Consider the following 15494-nt stretch of genomic DNA (forward strand, 5'->3'; position numbering starts at 1 on the left):
TGGCCGGACAGACGGGAGCCAAACCCGCCTGTCCGGCAGGCAGCCATCGACGGAATGAGGCCGGATTGGCCCATCCGTCCCAAAGCTCCGCCTACTGGTGGGGCCTAAGGCGCCTGGGCCAATCAGAATAGGCCCGGGAGCCTTAGGTCCCTCCTGGGGGCAGGGCCTGAGGCACATGGTCGGGTTGGGCCCATGTGCCTCAGGCCCTGCCCCCAGGAGGGACCTAAGGCTCCCGGGCCTATTCTGATTGGCCCAGGCGCCTTAGGCCCCACCAGTAGGCGGAGCTTTGGGACGGATGGGCCAATCCGGCCTCATTCCGTCGTTGGCTGCCTGCCGGACAGGCGGGTTTGGATCCCGTCTGTCCGGCCAACTACAGAAAGGTACGGGGTAGGGGGTTGGGGGTGTCGTGGGGGGCGGCCAGGGGGGTCGCAGGGTCGGCTGGGGGGGCGGTCGGAGGTTCTTGGGGGGGGGGGGAGGGGGGGTTTGCGTCGAGGGCAGGAGGGCCTGGGATCCCTCCTGCCCGTAATGTAGTGCAGGGTGGGGTTAGGGGGTCGCCGTGGCCAGGAGGACTTGGGCTCCCTCCTGGCCCGATATTGTGTGGGGAGTTGGGGAATCGGCGGGGCAAGAGGGCTTGGGCTCCTTTTTGCCCCGATCGTGTCGGGGAGTCGGGGGGGGGCAAGAGGGAACCAGGCGGAGAGAGGGCAGTTAAGCGCAGTGCCTGCGCGGAAGGATGCAGCTCGGGCGACTTCGTTGTGTGAAACGAAGTTCGTTGTACGGATCAAGACATAAAGTTCGTTGTGCGCAGCGTTCGCTGTGCGAGGCGTCCGTTATGCGAGGCACCACTGTACCTTACACTCTACATGCTGTGGGTATTTCAGAAGATTACAACCTACAAACGAGTTAAAATCAGAACTGTGGTTAATGCTTCTACCTTACATACAGCTCTACCATCTAATAGTACAATGCCTAGTGAAATATGATTTTCTGGTTGAATTTCTGTGTGTTAGAAATATTGACATTTTCTGGGTTAAAGGTGGGTTCTTGTTTAGTGACCAACAAGCGTAAGCAAGCAAGTGGCCTTTTCATATGTGCAAATGATGTAAATGAATATTTGCTATCTGACTAAGTTGATGACAGATCTTTCCACCAAGATCGCTGATGCACATTCCACAAGACTTCAGTGTGATTTGTTCCTAACTGAATGGAATCTAAGACTGAAAGCACTCTTGTCCTTCAGGTCAAGATATTCAGCCAAAGCGTGATCTGACTCGCTTTGTGAAATGGCCTCGTTACATTCGACTGCAGCGCCAGAGGTCAATTCTTTATAAGCGTTTGAAAGTGCCTCCTGCAATCAACCAGTTTACCCAGGCTTTGGACCGTCAGACAGGTACATAATGAGAATCAAAACCACCTTAAAGTGAGGCAATATGATGACTGGTGTGACATCATGGGGGGAAATATTTGAACTTGTACTGTCTCTTTAGCGCACAACATCTTTTCATGCATAAGGAAGGAGGAAGGCCTAGTGGTTAGAAGCGCTGCTTCTGCCTCCTGAGGTTGTGAGTTAAATGCTAGTATTGCCTCCTGTGACCTTGGGCAAGCCACCCACCCTCCCTTGCCCCAGGTACCACAACCGGACTGTGAGTTTCAGGACAGATAGAAGAACCTTCAGAGTACCTGATCAATGTAAACCACTTAGGTTATAAGTGGTATATAAATAACAAACTAAAACATAACAGACAATTAATCTTGATTGCTGGCAATATAGCTTCATTTCACTATAAGGTATTTTAAATAAATTCTGTTTTTGTATAGTTTTATGCATTGATTCATTTGAAAGCTTGAAGCTATATAGTTCCAGGGGTAGTTAGACACCCAAATTTTGGTTGGGCCTGTACTCCCAGTTGGGTGGACAGAATATCCCATCTCTTCCTTTCCCACCCAGGTGAGGCGATCCAATCTGGTCCCTACCCCCACTGCCTACCTTTAGAAGAACTGACTTCATGCTTATTGTGCTGACCCCACAGCCTTCTTTATGATGCACTCTGCCTTTGAAGAAACAGGAAGTTACAAGAGAAGGAAAGCTATGGGGCTGGTGCAAGCAGCATATATCAGTCACGCAGCTCACATCTGGCGAAGATTAGCCCCTTAAAGGCACGTGAGAGGAGAGATTGGGGAGGTTAGCTGGCTGGGTTTGGAGATCCCCACCAACTGCCTCATAAATGTGCTACTACTGGTTAGTTCTCTATTCAGATTTGTTTATTTGAAAATTATAATCTGTAACATCCTAAGTACAAGATACATAATAAAATCTGTAGATAAGACACAACATATAGTAGAGACTAATTCAGAAAAAGAATGTCTTGATTTCAGATTTTGTGAAACATGTAATAACCTTCAGCAGCAGTTGATTTACTTCTGGGCAAATTATTTGGTGTGATTTGTGCTTGATCCCAGATAGCTGGCCCAGAACAGGGTTGTTAATACAATACAAAGTGTGTGTAGTGTATATACATATGTGTATATACAAGGGTAAATCAAAAAGTAAAGGCAAAATACATTTAACAGCTTTAATAGAAGAAACTGTGAGCAATTGAACATATCGCTTTTCCACATAGTCCCCATGTAAGACAATGAATTTGTTGTATCGTTCAACTGGCTTCTGCATTCCTTTAGAGCAGGGATCTCAAAGTCACTCCTTGAGGGCCGCAATCCAGTCGGGCTTTCAGGATTTCCACAATGAATATGCATTGAAAGCAATGCATGCACATAGATCTCATGCATATTCATTGTAGAAATCCTGAAAACCCAACTGGAATACGGCTCTCGAGGACCGGAGTTCCCTACCCCTGCTCTAAACTAAACTAAATCTTAAGTTTGTATACCACATCATCTCCATAAAGATAGAGCTCGACACTCTGAAATTTGTTACCAGAGAATGTGGTTAAAAAATGTTGATGGGTGACCAGAACAACCTTTGTTGGTTAACACATGTTCTTCCTGCTTTTTAAACCTTTCGTTGATTCATGGTGCTATGTCCATACTGAGTCAGTAGCAGATGGTGAACTTCCAAAGGTTTCACTCCCTCTGCCTGAAGAAAACATGCTACTGCACGTTGTTCTTCAATGGTGCAACTTGCAGTGGAGCATCCATGTTTCTGACCATGTGGCTGCCACATGATTAAAAGACCGAGCACTTCATTGTGAGTGGACGAAGTAGCCAACAGGCAGTATACGAGTACATAAGTTGTATTTTGCTGGCTCTGTTTTGGCTATCGTGTAATTTAAGAATTGCCTTTAATTTTTTATTTTCCCTTATGTGTGTTATATATGTGTATTTTTATGTGAGTATATTAGTGCTGCCCGATTCAGGAAAAAAAATTTCGATTTGATTCAGCCTATTGAATTGGTTTTTCGATTCGATTTTCCTGCCCAATTGGATTTTTTTTTAAACATCCTGGTGAGTTTATTTTATAGCCTCTTCACCCCATTCTCCTAACCACACTGGCGCTGTGATGTAAACAGAATAAACAAACAAAATAGACTTTTCCGCTGTTAAATTCTAGCTCACGTTTGCGGTCTAACACCAGCTCTCTCAGGATACACATTTCAAATCTGACATTGTAATCACAAAATGGAAAATAAAATTAGTTTTTCTACTTTTTGTTGTCTGGTCATTATTCAAATCTTGTTGGTCCCAGGCTCTGGTTGTCTTCTGATAACTTGCTTGCCAGGGCCTCCTTCTTTCTCTGTGCTAACCATCCATCTGCCATCTCTGTCCTCCCCTTCCGTTTCCCTTCCCTCTCCCGGAGGTCTGGCATCTTTTTTTTTTTTTTTCGTCTCCATCCACAGATCCACCTTTTCTTAACTACCCTTTCATCCAGCATCTCTCCCTCCTTCCCCACTACCCCAGGGTCCACCATCTCTCCCTTTCTTTTCCCAACTACCCTACTATCCAGTATCTCTATCCCCTCCACACCATCCCTTGTGTCAAACGTCTCTCCCTTTCTGTTCCTTCCTTAAATCCCATTGTCCATCATCTCTCTCCCTCTCCTCTATTTTTAAACCCATTATTTCTTCCCCCCCCCCCCAAAGTCCGGCATATGCACGTCTCTTTGAACCTCCTTCCCTCCCTCCATGTACTTCTACACCAGGCCCCCCAAGAAGGTCTTTCCCCCCATCCCTGAAGGCCTGCCCCCCCCTTGAAGGCCTATGCCACCATCTCTGGCCTGTCCCCGCTTTGAAGGCCTATGCCACCATCCCTGGCCTGTCCCCCCTGAAGGCCTATGCCACCATCCCTGGCCTGCCCCCGCTTTGAAGGCTTGTCCCCCCCCTTATAGGCCTGTCCCCCCTGAAGGCCTATGCCACCATCCCTGGCCTGTCCCCCCTTTAAAGGTCTGTCCCCCACCTTGAAGGCTTAGTCCCCCGCCTTGAAGGCCTGCAACCCCCAAAGCCTGTTCCACCCCCCCCCCCCCACTCCAAAGGACTGCACACCCTCCCGAGAAGGCCTCTGTGTTCCCCCTGGCCTCCCCGCACCGTTTACCTTCTAGTTGAAGCCTGCACAGAAGATCGTGGTTATAGCGTCTTTGCAAACTGCTTTGAGCTGTTTCCTCTACTGCGGTCCAGCCCCTCCTCTGACTTCAGAGGCAGGATTGCGGCGGAGGAAACAGCTCAAAGCAGTTTGCAAAGGTGCTATAACCGCAATCTTCTTTGCAGGCTGCAACTAGAAGGTAAACGGTGCGGGGAGGCCAGGGGGGGAAACCGGATGCCAGGGTAGGAAACCAGACGCGGTGGGGGGGGAAGCCGAACAGCAGCACTTCCTGACTGACCATCCCTCCTCGCTCTCTAAAGCAGGTGTGGCAGCGCTGCTGCTCTTGATTTAGGGGGCGAGGGGGGAGGGTCCGAATTGGGAAGCCGATTTTTTTTTATTTTAAATTGAATCGATTCACCCAAAGTGAATCGGTGAATCGAATCGTAAATCGGGCAGCACTATTTTGTGTATGTGTATATGTATGTATATATATATATATATATATATATATATGTATATATATATATATATATATATATATATATACACAGTGGTACCTTGGATTACGAGCATAATCCATTCCAGGAGCATGCTCGTTTATCAAAGCGAGTTTCCCCATAGGAAACAATGGAAACTTGCTTTGATAAACGAGCATGCTCCTGGAATGGATTATGCTCGTGCGCATGCTCAAGGCCTGAAAGTTCACACATTAAGGGCTCCTTTTACGAAGGCACGTTAGGGCTTTAACGCGCAGAATAGCGCGCGCTAGCCACTACTGCTTCCTCTTGAGCAGGTGGTAGTTTTTCGGCTAGTGCGCGCTAATATGGTGCATGCGCTAAAAATGCTAGCGCACCTTCGTAAAAGGAGCCCTAAATACAACATAAAAACCACCAATGTAAACCAGAATGTCACTGCAGGTGATTTTTTTTTTCTTTTTATATATAAGGGAACAAGCCTCAGTTTATGGAGTTTCACCCATTCCGGGTTTTCTCAAAGAGAAAGGCAATTGTTTTCTCTTACTCCTGCTTACATCACCGGCTTGAGCCCATCCTCCCTACCTTAACTCCAACAGTCTATTTATTTAATTACGTTCTCTCTAATTCATAACTCTTCCATCTCCTATTAATCTATATTAAAATTCATCTAAATTCAAATACTTAAGAAACCTCACAATTCATTAATGCTTAAGAAACCTCAGAGTTAATTACAATACTCAAAACCGACAGAAAGATTGTATTTATCTTGAAAGAGTGCACTGGTTCTTCAAAGTGCTGTGTCAAAAAGTACATTTGTGCTGTAAACTGCTTCAGTTCATTTCCAACTTTTAGAACTTAAAGTGCTTAGCTTATGCTCTAAGAAACCAAGGCCATTGCTTATTACTTTCAATTATCCAATGCGGCCTGCGTTTTGCGGGATACAATTACATCCCTGCTGCATCAGGGAAAAGTCTCTAGCAACGCTTCTCTGGGCTATAAATATACTTCTTCCAGTTCTAAGATGAATTTTAATATAGATTAATAGGAGATGGGAGAGTTATGAATTAAAGAGATAAAGTAAATTAAAGAAAAAAAAGAATAAATTGACTGTTAGAGTTAAGGTAGGGGGGATGGGCTCAAGCCGGTGATGTAAGCAGGAGTAAGAGAAAAGAATTGTTTTTCTCTTTGAGAAAACCCAGAATGGGTGAAACTCCATAACCTGAGGCTTGTTCCCTTATATATAAAAAGAAAAAAAAAAATCACCTGCAGTGTCATTCTGGTTTACATTGGTGGTTTTTATTTAATTAATAGGTAACCACCAGGTTTTCTTTAGTTTATATACACACACAGTACATATATATGGAGCAAAGCCATATGTACGGTAATCATTGCTGTGAAAAGATGATGAAAGTCTCCGGTAATAGGTTTTAATTCTGTTAGAGCAAATAATTTGTAATACAAAAGTCCAAACCCCATCCTTTTTTTTCTAGTGCAAAAGTGTTGAACTAGTGTTTAGTCTCCTTTACTTGCGAGTTTGTAGAAGGCATCATCTACCTTTTTTTCTCGTCTCTGCATTCTGCATCTCTAGGCTGTGCCCCAGCTTCTCAGTTTTTCTTTCTACAAGCGAGTTGGAAGGTGTCTTTTTCTGATCTGCTCTGACTTGGATTTTTTTTTGGGGGGGGGGGTGAGGGTTATCTGAACTGTGAGGCTTGCAGTGCTCCAGAAGTCATCAGTACAACTGGGTCAGCTTTGCCTGTGAGAAGACAGACTCTGGTCAGAAGTCTGTAGCTAGGAGGGAAACTGTTTTACAGGGAACTTGCCTGGCCAGCTTGCCCTAACACTTTGGTGACTCAGGGACTGTTCCCTTGGGAGCAAGGGTTATAAGCAAGGTTTCTGCTTATTCGATCTCTGCTCCTAGAATGCTGTGGATCAGACAGTGAGCAGGAGATTTGGCTTCCAATGCCACTTTGAACAGGCTACCATTCAAGGGCCAAACATTCTTTGGAAAAGGACTGGCAATCTTACGGCCATTGTGGCAGATTATCGCCTGAAGTAGTTGCCAGGTAGCTGACCATGGGCCCCTGATGGAGTCAGGTCGTAGTTCTTTATGATTTCCTCAATCCTTGTCAGAGTTCTCTGCCCATAGATCATTTTAAGGATCTCGACAGGTTTGGAGGCTGCAGGAGAGCTCAGACTTCTAGTCCCTCGGCAGCCTCCAAAAAATCCCAGTGACGCCAGGTCTGTAGCCAAACCCTCTCACATTGAAGGAAAGTTGTCTACACTTGCTCACTTGGAGCGCTGATCTCCCACGGCATTCAGTATCACCTCTATGTGCCAAATATCTACTGAAACCCAGACCAGAGTCTCAGCCTGCCTGTCCAATATTGCCACCTGGATGTCTCGCCGCCATCTAAAATTGAATATGGCTAAAACAGAGTTGCTCATCTTCCCACCTAAACCCACCTCTTCGCTTCCCTCCTCTGTGGACAGCACTCTCCTCCTTCCTGTTTTGTCTATTTGTAATCTCAAGGTCATTTTTGACTCCTCTCTCTTCTTCACCGCCCAGATAACAACATATCGCTAAAACCTGCAGATTCTTCCAATATAATATTACCAAAATCCAACCCTTCCTCTCTGAGCACACTTATCCATGCCCTCTTCACCTTGCGCTTAGACTACTGCAACTCACTACTCTCAGGCCTTCCGCTTAGCCACCTTTCTCCCCTCCAATCCATCCAGAATTTTGCCTGCATGGCTCATTCCGAAAGAGCTGCTTTACTCACTTTACTCCTCTACTAAAGTCACTTCATTGGAATTCAAACTCCTCTTACTGACCTACAAATGCATTCACTCAGCTGCCTCTCACTATCTCTTCACTTATCTCCCCCTATGATCCCCCCACCCCTGTGAGCTCTGCTCAGCTGGTAAGTCCCTCCTATTTGTGCCCTTCTCTTCAACTGTCAACTCCAGACTCTGTCCCTTATGCCTTGCTGCGCCATATGCTTGGAACAAGCTGCCGAATGCCTACGGTGGGCTCTGTCTCTGGCAGTGTTCAAGACCCATTTAAAAGCCCACCTCTTTCAGAGTGCTTTCGACTCCTAACTCTTCTCACCTTGAGTTTTGCATCCCCTACCCTCTGTCATGTCTTTCTGTCTAAATTAAACTAAGCTCTGCCGAACAGGGATCATCGATAAATGTCAGAATGTACAGCGCTGCGTACACCTTTCAACGCTATATAAGTGATAAGTAGCAGTCTGCTTATTGGGAGGCTGGAGCGAGGATTTGCTGGAACCACTGGGTGCACATCATTTGAGAGGGATACAAGCAGCTCAAATCCTTTTGTCCTCTTCTGAACTTATTTGTAGACTCCAACTGGTTGGCCAAAAAAGCAGTCAGGGTCTGAGCAACAGTGAAATGGCTTTTGGATATTCGGGCTGTAGAACCTGTACTAGCCGAAGTATCGTTCTTGGGCAGCTACTCCATATATTTCATCAAGCCCAAGAAAGATTCAGCCTAGAAACCAATCTTGGACCTGAAGTTGGTCAATGCAGCGCTGAAGGTGCCCCAATTCCGGAAGGGAACTGTACGTTTGGTCAAAGTTTCGGTGGCACTGGGGATTTTCTAGTCTCTCTAGATTTGGCAGATGCTTACTTACATTTTCCCATATTTCCAGCTCACAGAAAATTCCTCAGATTCCGTGCACTGGAAAGACATTTGTTCTCAGTGCTCCTATTGATCTGGCAACAGTGCCTTGCACCTTTTTTAAGGTGATAGTTGTCACACTGCACCTGGGCAAGGCAGGAATCTAGGTGCATCGATGCTTGGATGACTACTGCAGGACCTAGGTTGAATCTATCTGCAGATGCTGGGGTCAATAGTGCCGCCCTCAGATATTGTCTCATGGGTTAGAGCTTATCTATGTCTTCTCCAAGACATACTATTGTCCTGATGGCCTCCACAGCCAAATTCTCTACAGAATCTACTGACCTGACCAGCATAGGCACATCAAAGTTTGCTTAGTGGCTCTGGCCAGAGTTGTGAAAAAAAGGCTTACTGCTTTGCATATCCTCTTGGGTGATCCTGGCGACAGATGCCAGTTTTTATGGCTGGGAGGGGGGCATTGCGGCAATCATCCAGTTCAGGGCCACTGGTTGCCCTCACAGAGGCACAATGTCTTGGAGCTGAGAGACATTTGGCTGGCCCTACAGACATTGGAGAATACCCAGGAAGGAAAAGCAGTCTGGGTTTTCTCGGACAGTGCCACAAGTGGTGGCCTAGGTCAACAAGGAGGTACCAAGAGTGCTCTGTTGAAACTGGAGGCCAGTTGTTTTCTCTAGGCGAAGGTCCACCTTCAAGTTCTATCAGCCACGCACATATTGGGAGTGGACAATGTGCAGGTTGACTATGTCTCATGCTTATTTAAGAACATAAGAAGTTGCCTCCACTGGGTCAGACCAGAGGTCCATCGCGGCCCGCTCCCGCGGCGGTCCATCAGGTCCGTGACCTGTGAAGTGGTTTCTGTCTAATCCTATAACCTACCTCTACTTCTTTCTGTACCCCTCAATCCCCTTATCTTTTAGGAACTTATCTAGACCTTCCTTGAACCCCTGTAGCGTGCTCTGGCCTATTACAGCCTCCGGGAGCTCGTTCCATGTGTCCACCACCCTCTGAGTGAAAAAGAACCTCCTAACATTTGTTCTAAACCTGTTCTTTTTCAATTTCTCCGAGTGCCCCCTTGTGCTTGTGGCTCCCCACAGCCTGAAGAATTTGTCCCTGTCTACCTTCTCTATACCCTTCATGATTTTGAAGGTTTCTATCATATCTCCCCTAAGTCTCCGCTTTTCCAGAGAGAATAGCCCCAGCATTTCCAATCTGTCCGCATTTGAGAAGTTTTCCATACCCTTTATCAACTTTGTCGCTCTTCGCTGGACTCCCTCAAGTACCGCCATGTCCTTTTTGAGGTATGGCGACCAGTACTGGACACAGTACTCCAGATGTGGGCGCACCATCGCCCGATATAGCGGCAAAATGACTTCCTTCGTCCTGGTCGTGATACCCTTTTTGATGATACCCAACATTCTGTTCGCTTTCTTTGAGGCTGTCGCACACTGTGCTGATGCTTTCAATGTTGTGTCTACCATCACCCCCAGGTCTCTTTCAAGTTTGCTCACCCCCAGCAACGATCCCCCCATTTTATAGTTGAACATCGGGTTCTTTTTCCCTACATGCATGACTTTGCATTTCTCAGTGTTAAAACTCATTTGCCATTTTTTTGCCCAGTCTTCCAATCTCGTTAAGTCCCTTTGCAGGTTTTCACAGTCTTCCTTGGTTCTAACCTTGCTGTAGAGTTTGGTGTCGTCCGCAAATTTAATGACCTCACAGTTCATCCCTGTCTCCAAGTCGTTAATAAATATATTGAACAGGAGCGGTCCCAGCTATTGTGGATATTGTCCCAGATATTGTGGATATCCTGAAAACCTGCCTGTGGCTCTCGAGGACCGGAATTGCCTACCACTGCCCTAGAGAATCTGGAGTGTTTTAGGCTTCCAGCGTGGCTCTTGAGTGCATAGAAACATAGAATATGACGGCAGAAAAGGGCTGTAGCCCATCAAGTCTGCCCACGCTAATGACCCACCCCCAGACTTCACCCGGCTAGAGATTCCACATACATATCCCATTTCTTTTTGAAATCGAGCACGCTGCTGGCGTTAATCACCTGCAATGGAAGTTCATTCCAATGATCGACTACCCTTTCGGTGAAGAAATACTTCCTGGTGTCGCCATGAAATTGCCCACCTTTGATTTTCAGCGGATGACCTCTTGTGGTTGAAGGTCCTTTAAGAAAGAAGATATCGTCTTCCACCTCGATGCGGCCCGTGATATATTTAAAAGTCTCAATCATGTCCCCCCTCTCTCTACGTTCCTTGAGCGAGTATAGTTGCAGTTTATTCAGTCTTTCCTCATATGGGAGGTTCTTGAGTCCCGAGACCATCCTGGTGGTAATTCGCTGAACCGACTCGATTCTCCTCACATCTTTTTGATAATGTGGTCTCCAGAATTGAACACAATATTCAAGATGAGGTCTCACCATGGATCTGTACAGGGGCATTATGACTTCGGGCCTCCGGCTGACAAAACCTCTACGGATGCATCCCACCATTTGTCTAGCCTTGGATGCAGCTTTCTCCACCTGCTTGGCAGTTTTCATGTCTTCACTAAAGATTACTCCCAAATCACGTTCTGCCCTAGTCCTAGCTAAGGTCTCACCATTCAGAGTGTAAGTTCTGCATGGGTTTTTGCTGCCAAGGTGCATGACCTTACATTTTTTGGCATTAAAGCCCAGCTGCCAAGTCGAGGACCAATGTTCCAATAAGAGAGGTCCTGCTCCATACTGTCGGGTAAGGTGCTGTTATCTACTATGTTGCATAGTTTGGCGTCGTCGGCGAATAGTGTTATTTTACCTTGAAGCCCTTGAGTCAGGTCTCTTATGTATATGTTGAAAAGGATCGGTCCCAAGACCGATCCCTGTGGCACTCCACTGGTTACCTCCGATGTATTGGAGGGGGTACCGTTAACCACCACCCTCTGGATTCTACCGCTTAACCAATCATTGACCCATGTCGTCAATATCGCTCCCAATCCCATCGAAGTCATCTTGCTCAACAATCTGCGGTGCGGGACGCTATCAAAAGCTTTGCTGAAGTCCAAGTACACGACGTCTAGAGACTTCCCCATATCCAGTTTCCTTGTAACCCAGTCAAAGAAGCTGATCAGATTGGATTGACAGGACCTTTCCTTTGTGAATCCATGCTGCTGGGGATCCTGTAGATTCTCCTCGGTCAGGATCGTATCTAATTCTTGTTTAATAAGTCTTTCCATGAGTTTGCTCACTATTGAGGTGAGACTGACCAGTCTGTAATTCGCAGCCTCCATTCTGCAACCTTTTTTGTGCAATGGAATGACGTTAGCTGTTTTCCAGTCCATGGGGACTTTTCCGGTACTTAGGGAAAGACTGAACAGCACGGATAGCGGTTCCGCCAGGACATCACACAACTCCCTAAGAATCCTGGGGTGTAGATTGTCCAGTCCCATGGCTTTGTTCATCTTGAGTTTTGATAGTTCGCCATGGACGCTGCTGGGTGTAAACTTGAAGTTTTGAAATGGGTCTTCCGAGGTTTGCCTTGCCTGCAGTTGTGGACCGGTCCCCGGCGCCTCACAAGTAAAGACTGAGCAAAAGTATTCATTTAGTAGTTTGGCTTTATCAGAATCCGTTTCTGCATAGGTCCCGTCTGTTTTCCTGAGACGTACTATCCCATCTGTGTTTCGTTTCCTGTCGCTAATGTATCTGAAGAAGGATTTAGCCCTTTTTTTTTTTTTTTAATCTTTATTTAAATTTTAAACATATTATCAAGAATAATCTTCTTGTACAGAATATGAGTGAGTCAACATAATATAAAACAAATGAAGTAACAGTTATATGACAAAATTACTATTTACTCATCATAATTAAAGTCCCAAAATTAAATTGAGATCCAAGATGTTCCTGAGTGAGAATTATTAAAAGAAAAAGAATAAATTCAAATTGCAATTAGGCGGTCAGATGAGAGTGGACCAAGAGTAAATTTATACATTGAGATCTTTTTTATCCCCTTAGCCCCTTTTTTAATGTTTTTCGCTAGTTGTTCTTCTGTTTGAATCTTGGCCTCTCTGACTGCCGCTTTGACTGCTTTAGATCTGGTCAGATAGTCTTCTTTTGTCACCCTGTTTCCTGTATGCTTGTAGGAAATAAAAGCTTTTTTTTTTTCCTTGACAAGATCCGAGATCTCTGCAGAGAACCACTGGGGCTTGTTCTTCCTCCGTCGTTTGCTTACTGTTTTTATATAGCGGTTTGTTGCCTCATGCAAGGTGCATTTCAGGATTGACCACATAGCCTCTACATTATTGGTTTCAGCTTGGTTTTGTAGCGCCTGATGGACAAAGTCTCCCATGCGTTTAAAGTCAGTGCCCCGAAAGTCGAGGACCTCTACATTATTGGTTTCAGCTTGGTTTTGTAGCGCCTGATGGACGAAGTCTCCCATGCGTTTAAAGTCAGTGCCCCGAAAGTCGAGGACCTTTGTTGCTGTGTTTGATCTAGTGAAGCCTATCTTGATGTTGAACCATACCATGTTGTGGTCGCTGGAGGCTAGTGTATCGCCTACCGAAACTTCTGAAACGCTTTCTCCGTTGGTGAGTATCAGGTCCAGTATCGCCTGATCTCTGGTGGGCTCCAGCACCATTTGTTTGAGTCGCGCCCCTTTTATGGAGGTTAAAAGCCTTCTGCTGCCACTGGTAGTAGCGGAAAGTGTCTTCCAATCAGCATCGGGCATATTGAAGTCCCCTAGCAGAACCGTGTCCCTGCGTAAAGTGATGTTCTCAATGTCTTTGATTAGTTCCATATCCCTGTCTTCCTGCTGTTTTGGGGGCCTGTATACTACACCCAGATACAAGCATTTTTCGTTTCCTCTGGCCAGGTTCACCCAGAGTGATTCCCCGGTGTAGTTGACATCTGTGAATCTGGTGACTTTGATGTTATCTCTAGTGTATAGTGCTACCCCACCCCCTATCCTTCCCTCTCTGTCCTGACGAAGTAAGTTGTATCCTGGTATAGCCATGTCCCACCCATGTGAGTCTATGAACCAAGTCTCAGATATCGCTATTACATCGAGGTCGGCGTTCGTTATCTCTGTCTCTAATTCTAGAATTTTATTGCCTAAGCTGTGTGCATTAACATACATAGCCCTCCATACTTTATGTTTGCTAAGACCCTATGTAGAATTTCCCGCCTGAGTTTGAGTGGCTTTTGTATGATTGTTTTTACTGTGTGAACTTACCTCGGTCTCAGAAATGGAGTGTCGATTCACCTCTCCTGGAAAATTACTTACTGCGCTAGTACATGAGTGGGTACCCTCCCCCAACTTACCTAGTTTAAAGCCCTTCGGAGGAGGTGGGCTAGTCGATGTCCAAAGACGTTCTTGTCTCTCCTTGTCAGGTGGAGTCCATCTGGTCCCTGCAGTCCCTTTAGTGCCTCTCCATGGTCCAGGAAGCCGAAGTTCATGTCCCTGCACCATTCATGTAGCCACTCGTTCGTCCTCTGGATACGCTCCTCCCTGGTTCTTCCCTTGTCTCTTACAGGGAGGATCGAGGAGAAGACCACCTGCGCTCCCATCTGCCTCAGCCTCTCACCCAGAGCTCCAAAGTCCTTAGGTATGTTCTCTGGGGTGTTCCTGGCAGTGTCGTTCGTACCCACGTGAATAAGGAGCATGGGGAAGTAGTCCTCGGGCCTGATGAGTCGGTCTAGGCAGGTGGTCACGTCCCGGATCCTGGCCCCTGGCAGGCAGCAAACCTCTCTCGACTGCATATCCGGTCTGCAGATTGGTCCCTCGGTGCCCCTCAGCAGGGAGTCCCCAATGACCACTACTCTGCGCTTCTTTGAGGGGAGCTGATCAGTTGTCTCTGGAACTGGGACTGTCTGAATGTTGACCTCCTGTGCCTCGCTCGCGGGTCCTTTCTGTAGTATCTGGAATCTGTTCCTCAAGGTTATTAGTGGGGTCGATGTAGGGCTGCCCTGTGTGCAAGAGAAGGAGACAGGAGAAGAAAAGGAAGAAAAAGAAGAAGGTCTTCCGTGTTTTCTTGTGGAGGAGGTTATCAGCTGCCAGGAGTCAGTGTCCCCATCCTCCTCCTGCACCCCAGTCGTTGGTGCCAAAGTTGTAGGTTTGGTCAGTTTGGGCGTCTCTAGGATGATCTTGCCTGGCTCCTGCTCGGTGATCTGGGACAGCTCCTGGATGACCTCGTCGATGAAGGCCTCGTCCTCCCTGATGCTCCTCAAGCTCTTCACCTCTTCTCTTAGGCTTGTCAGCTCACGCAGGATGTCTCCGTCTAGCTGGTCTGTCTCGTCCGTCTGTGTGGAGGCTGTAGTTGTCTGCTTGGGGATGGGGATGGAGAGCGCCTCGGTCTGTGCAGAGACCTCTGCCCTGGTTCTCCCTCTGTCTGCACGTGGACCGAGGCCATCCCCTGGATCCCTTCTGTGACTGGGCTGATTGTAGTCTTCGCATTCCTCGTTCTTCCTGCCATTTCTAAGAAAAAAAAATTTTTATTTTTTAATTTTTTAGTTTTTTTTTAATTTTTAGATAGTTTGAAAGTGTGAGAGTGATAGTGGAAGGGGTAGTTTGAGAGTGGGAGGAATAGAGAGACTGGTAGGGTCTGCCTGAGAGTTGAGTGGAAAAGATAGTCTAAATGTTAAGTAGCTAGTTGTATGTGCCTGGTATGTGTGGAGTTCTTTCCCTTGGTGGTTGTCCAGAGCCCTCCCTTAAGGCCCTTCTCAAAGGCGCTCTCGCTAAGGCGAGCGCCGAACGGCTGTGCGCCGTTGGCTCCTCCCCTTTTATGGGCAGAGCTTGGCTGGTGATGTCGGGGGGTGTAGGCGGAGATTTCACTGCCTCCTCCGCTCTGCTA

General features: G+C 46.7%; 1 protein-coding gene and 1 non-coding gene across 2 annotated transcripts in view; both read left to right on the forward strand.

Annotated features, from left to right (window-relative positions):
* Positions 1-15494, forward strand: part of RPL7A (ribosomal protein L7a) — a 48859-nt gene that overhangs the window by 2297 nt on the left and 31068 nt on the right. The window contains exon 3 of the mRNA XM_033959940.1: positions 1238-1387. Within this exon, the coding sequence (XP_033815831.1) occupies positions 1238-1387 (150 nt within the window). The remainder of the gene's footprint in view (positions 1-1237; positions 1388-15494) is intronic.
* Positions 1090-1163, forward strand: LOC117368727. The gene has a single exon (XR_004540978.1). It is a non-coding gene; the product is annotated as a small nucleolar RNA SNORD24 (small nucleolar RNA).

The sequence above is a fragment of the Geotrypetes seraphini genome, chromosome 10, assembly GCF_902459505.1.
Source record: "Geotrypetes seraphini chromosome 10, aGeoSer1.1, whole genome shotgun sequence".
Classification (NCBI taxonomy): Eukaryota; Metazoa; Chordata; class Amphibia; order Gymnophiona; family Dermophiidae; genus Geotrypetes; species Geotrypetes seraphini.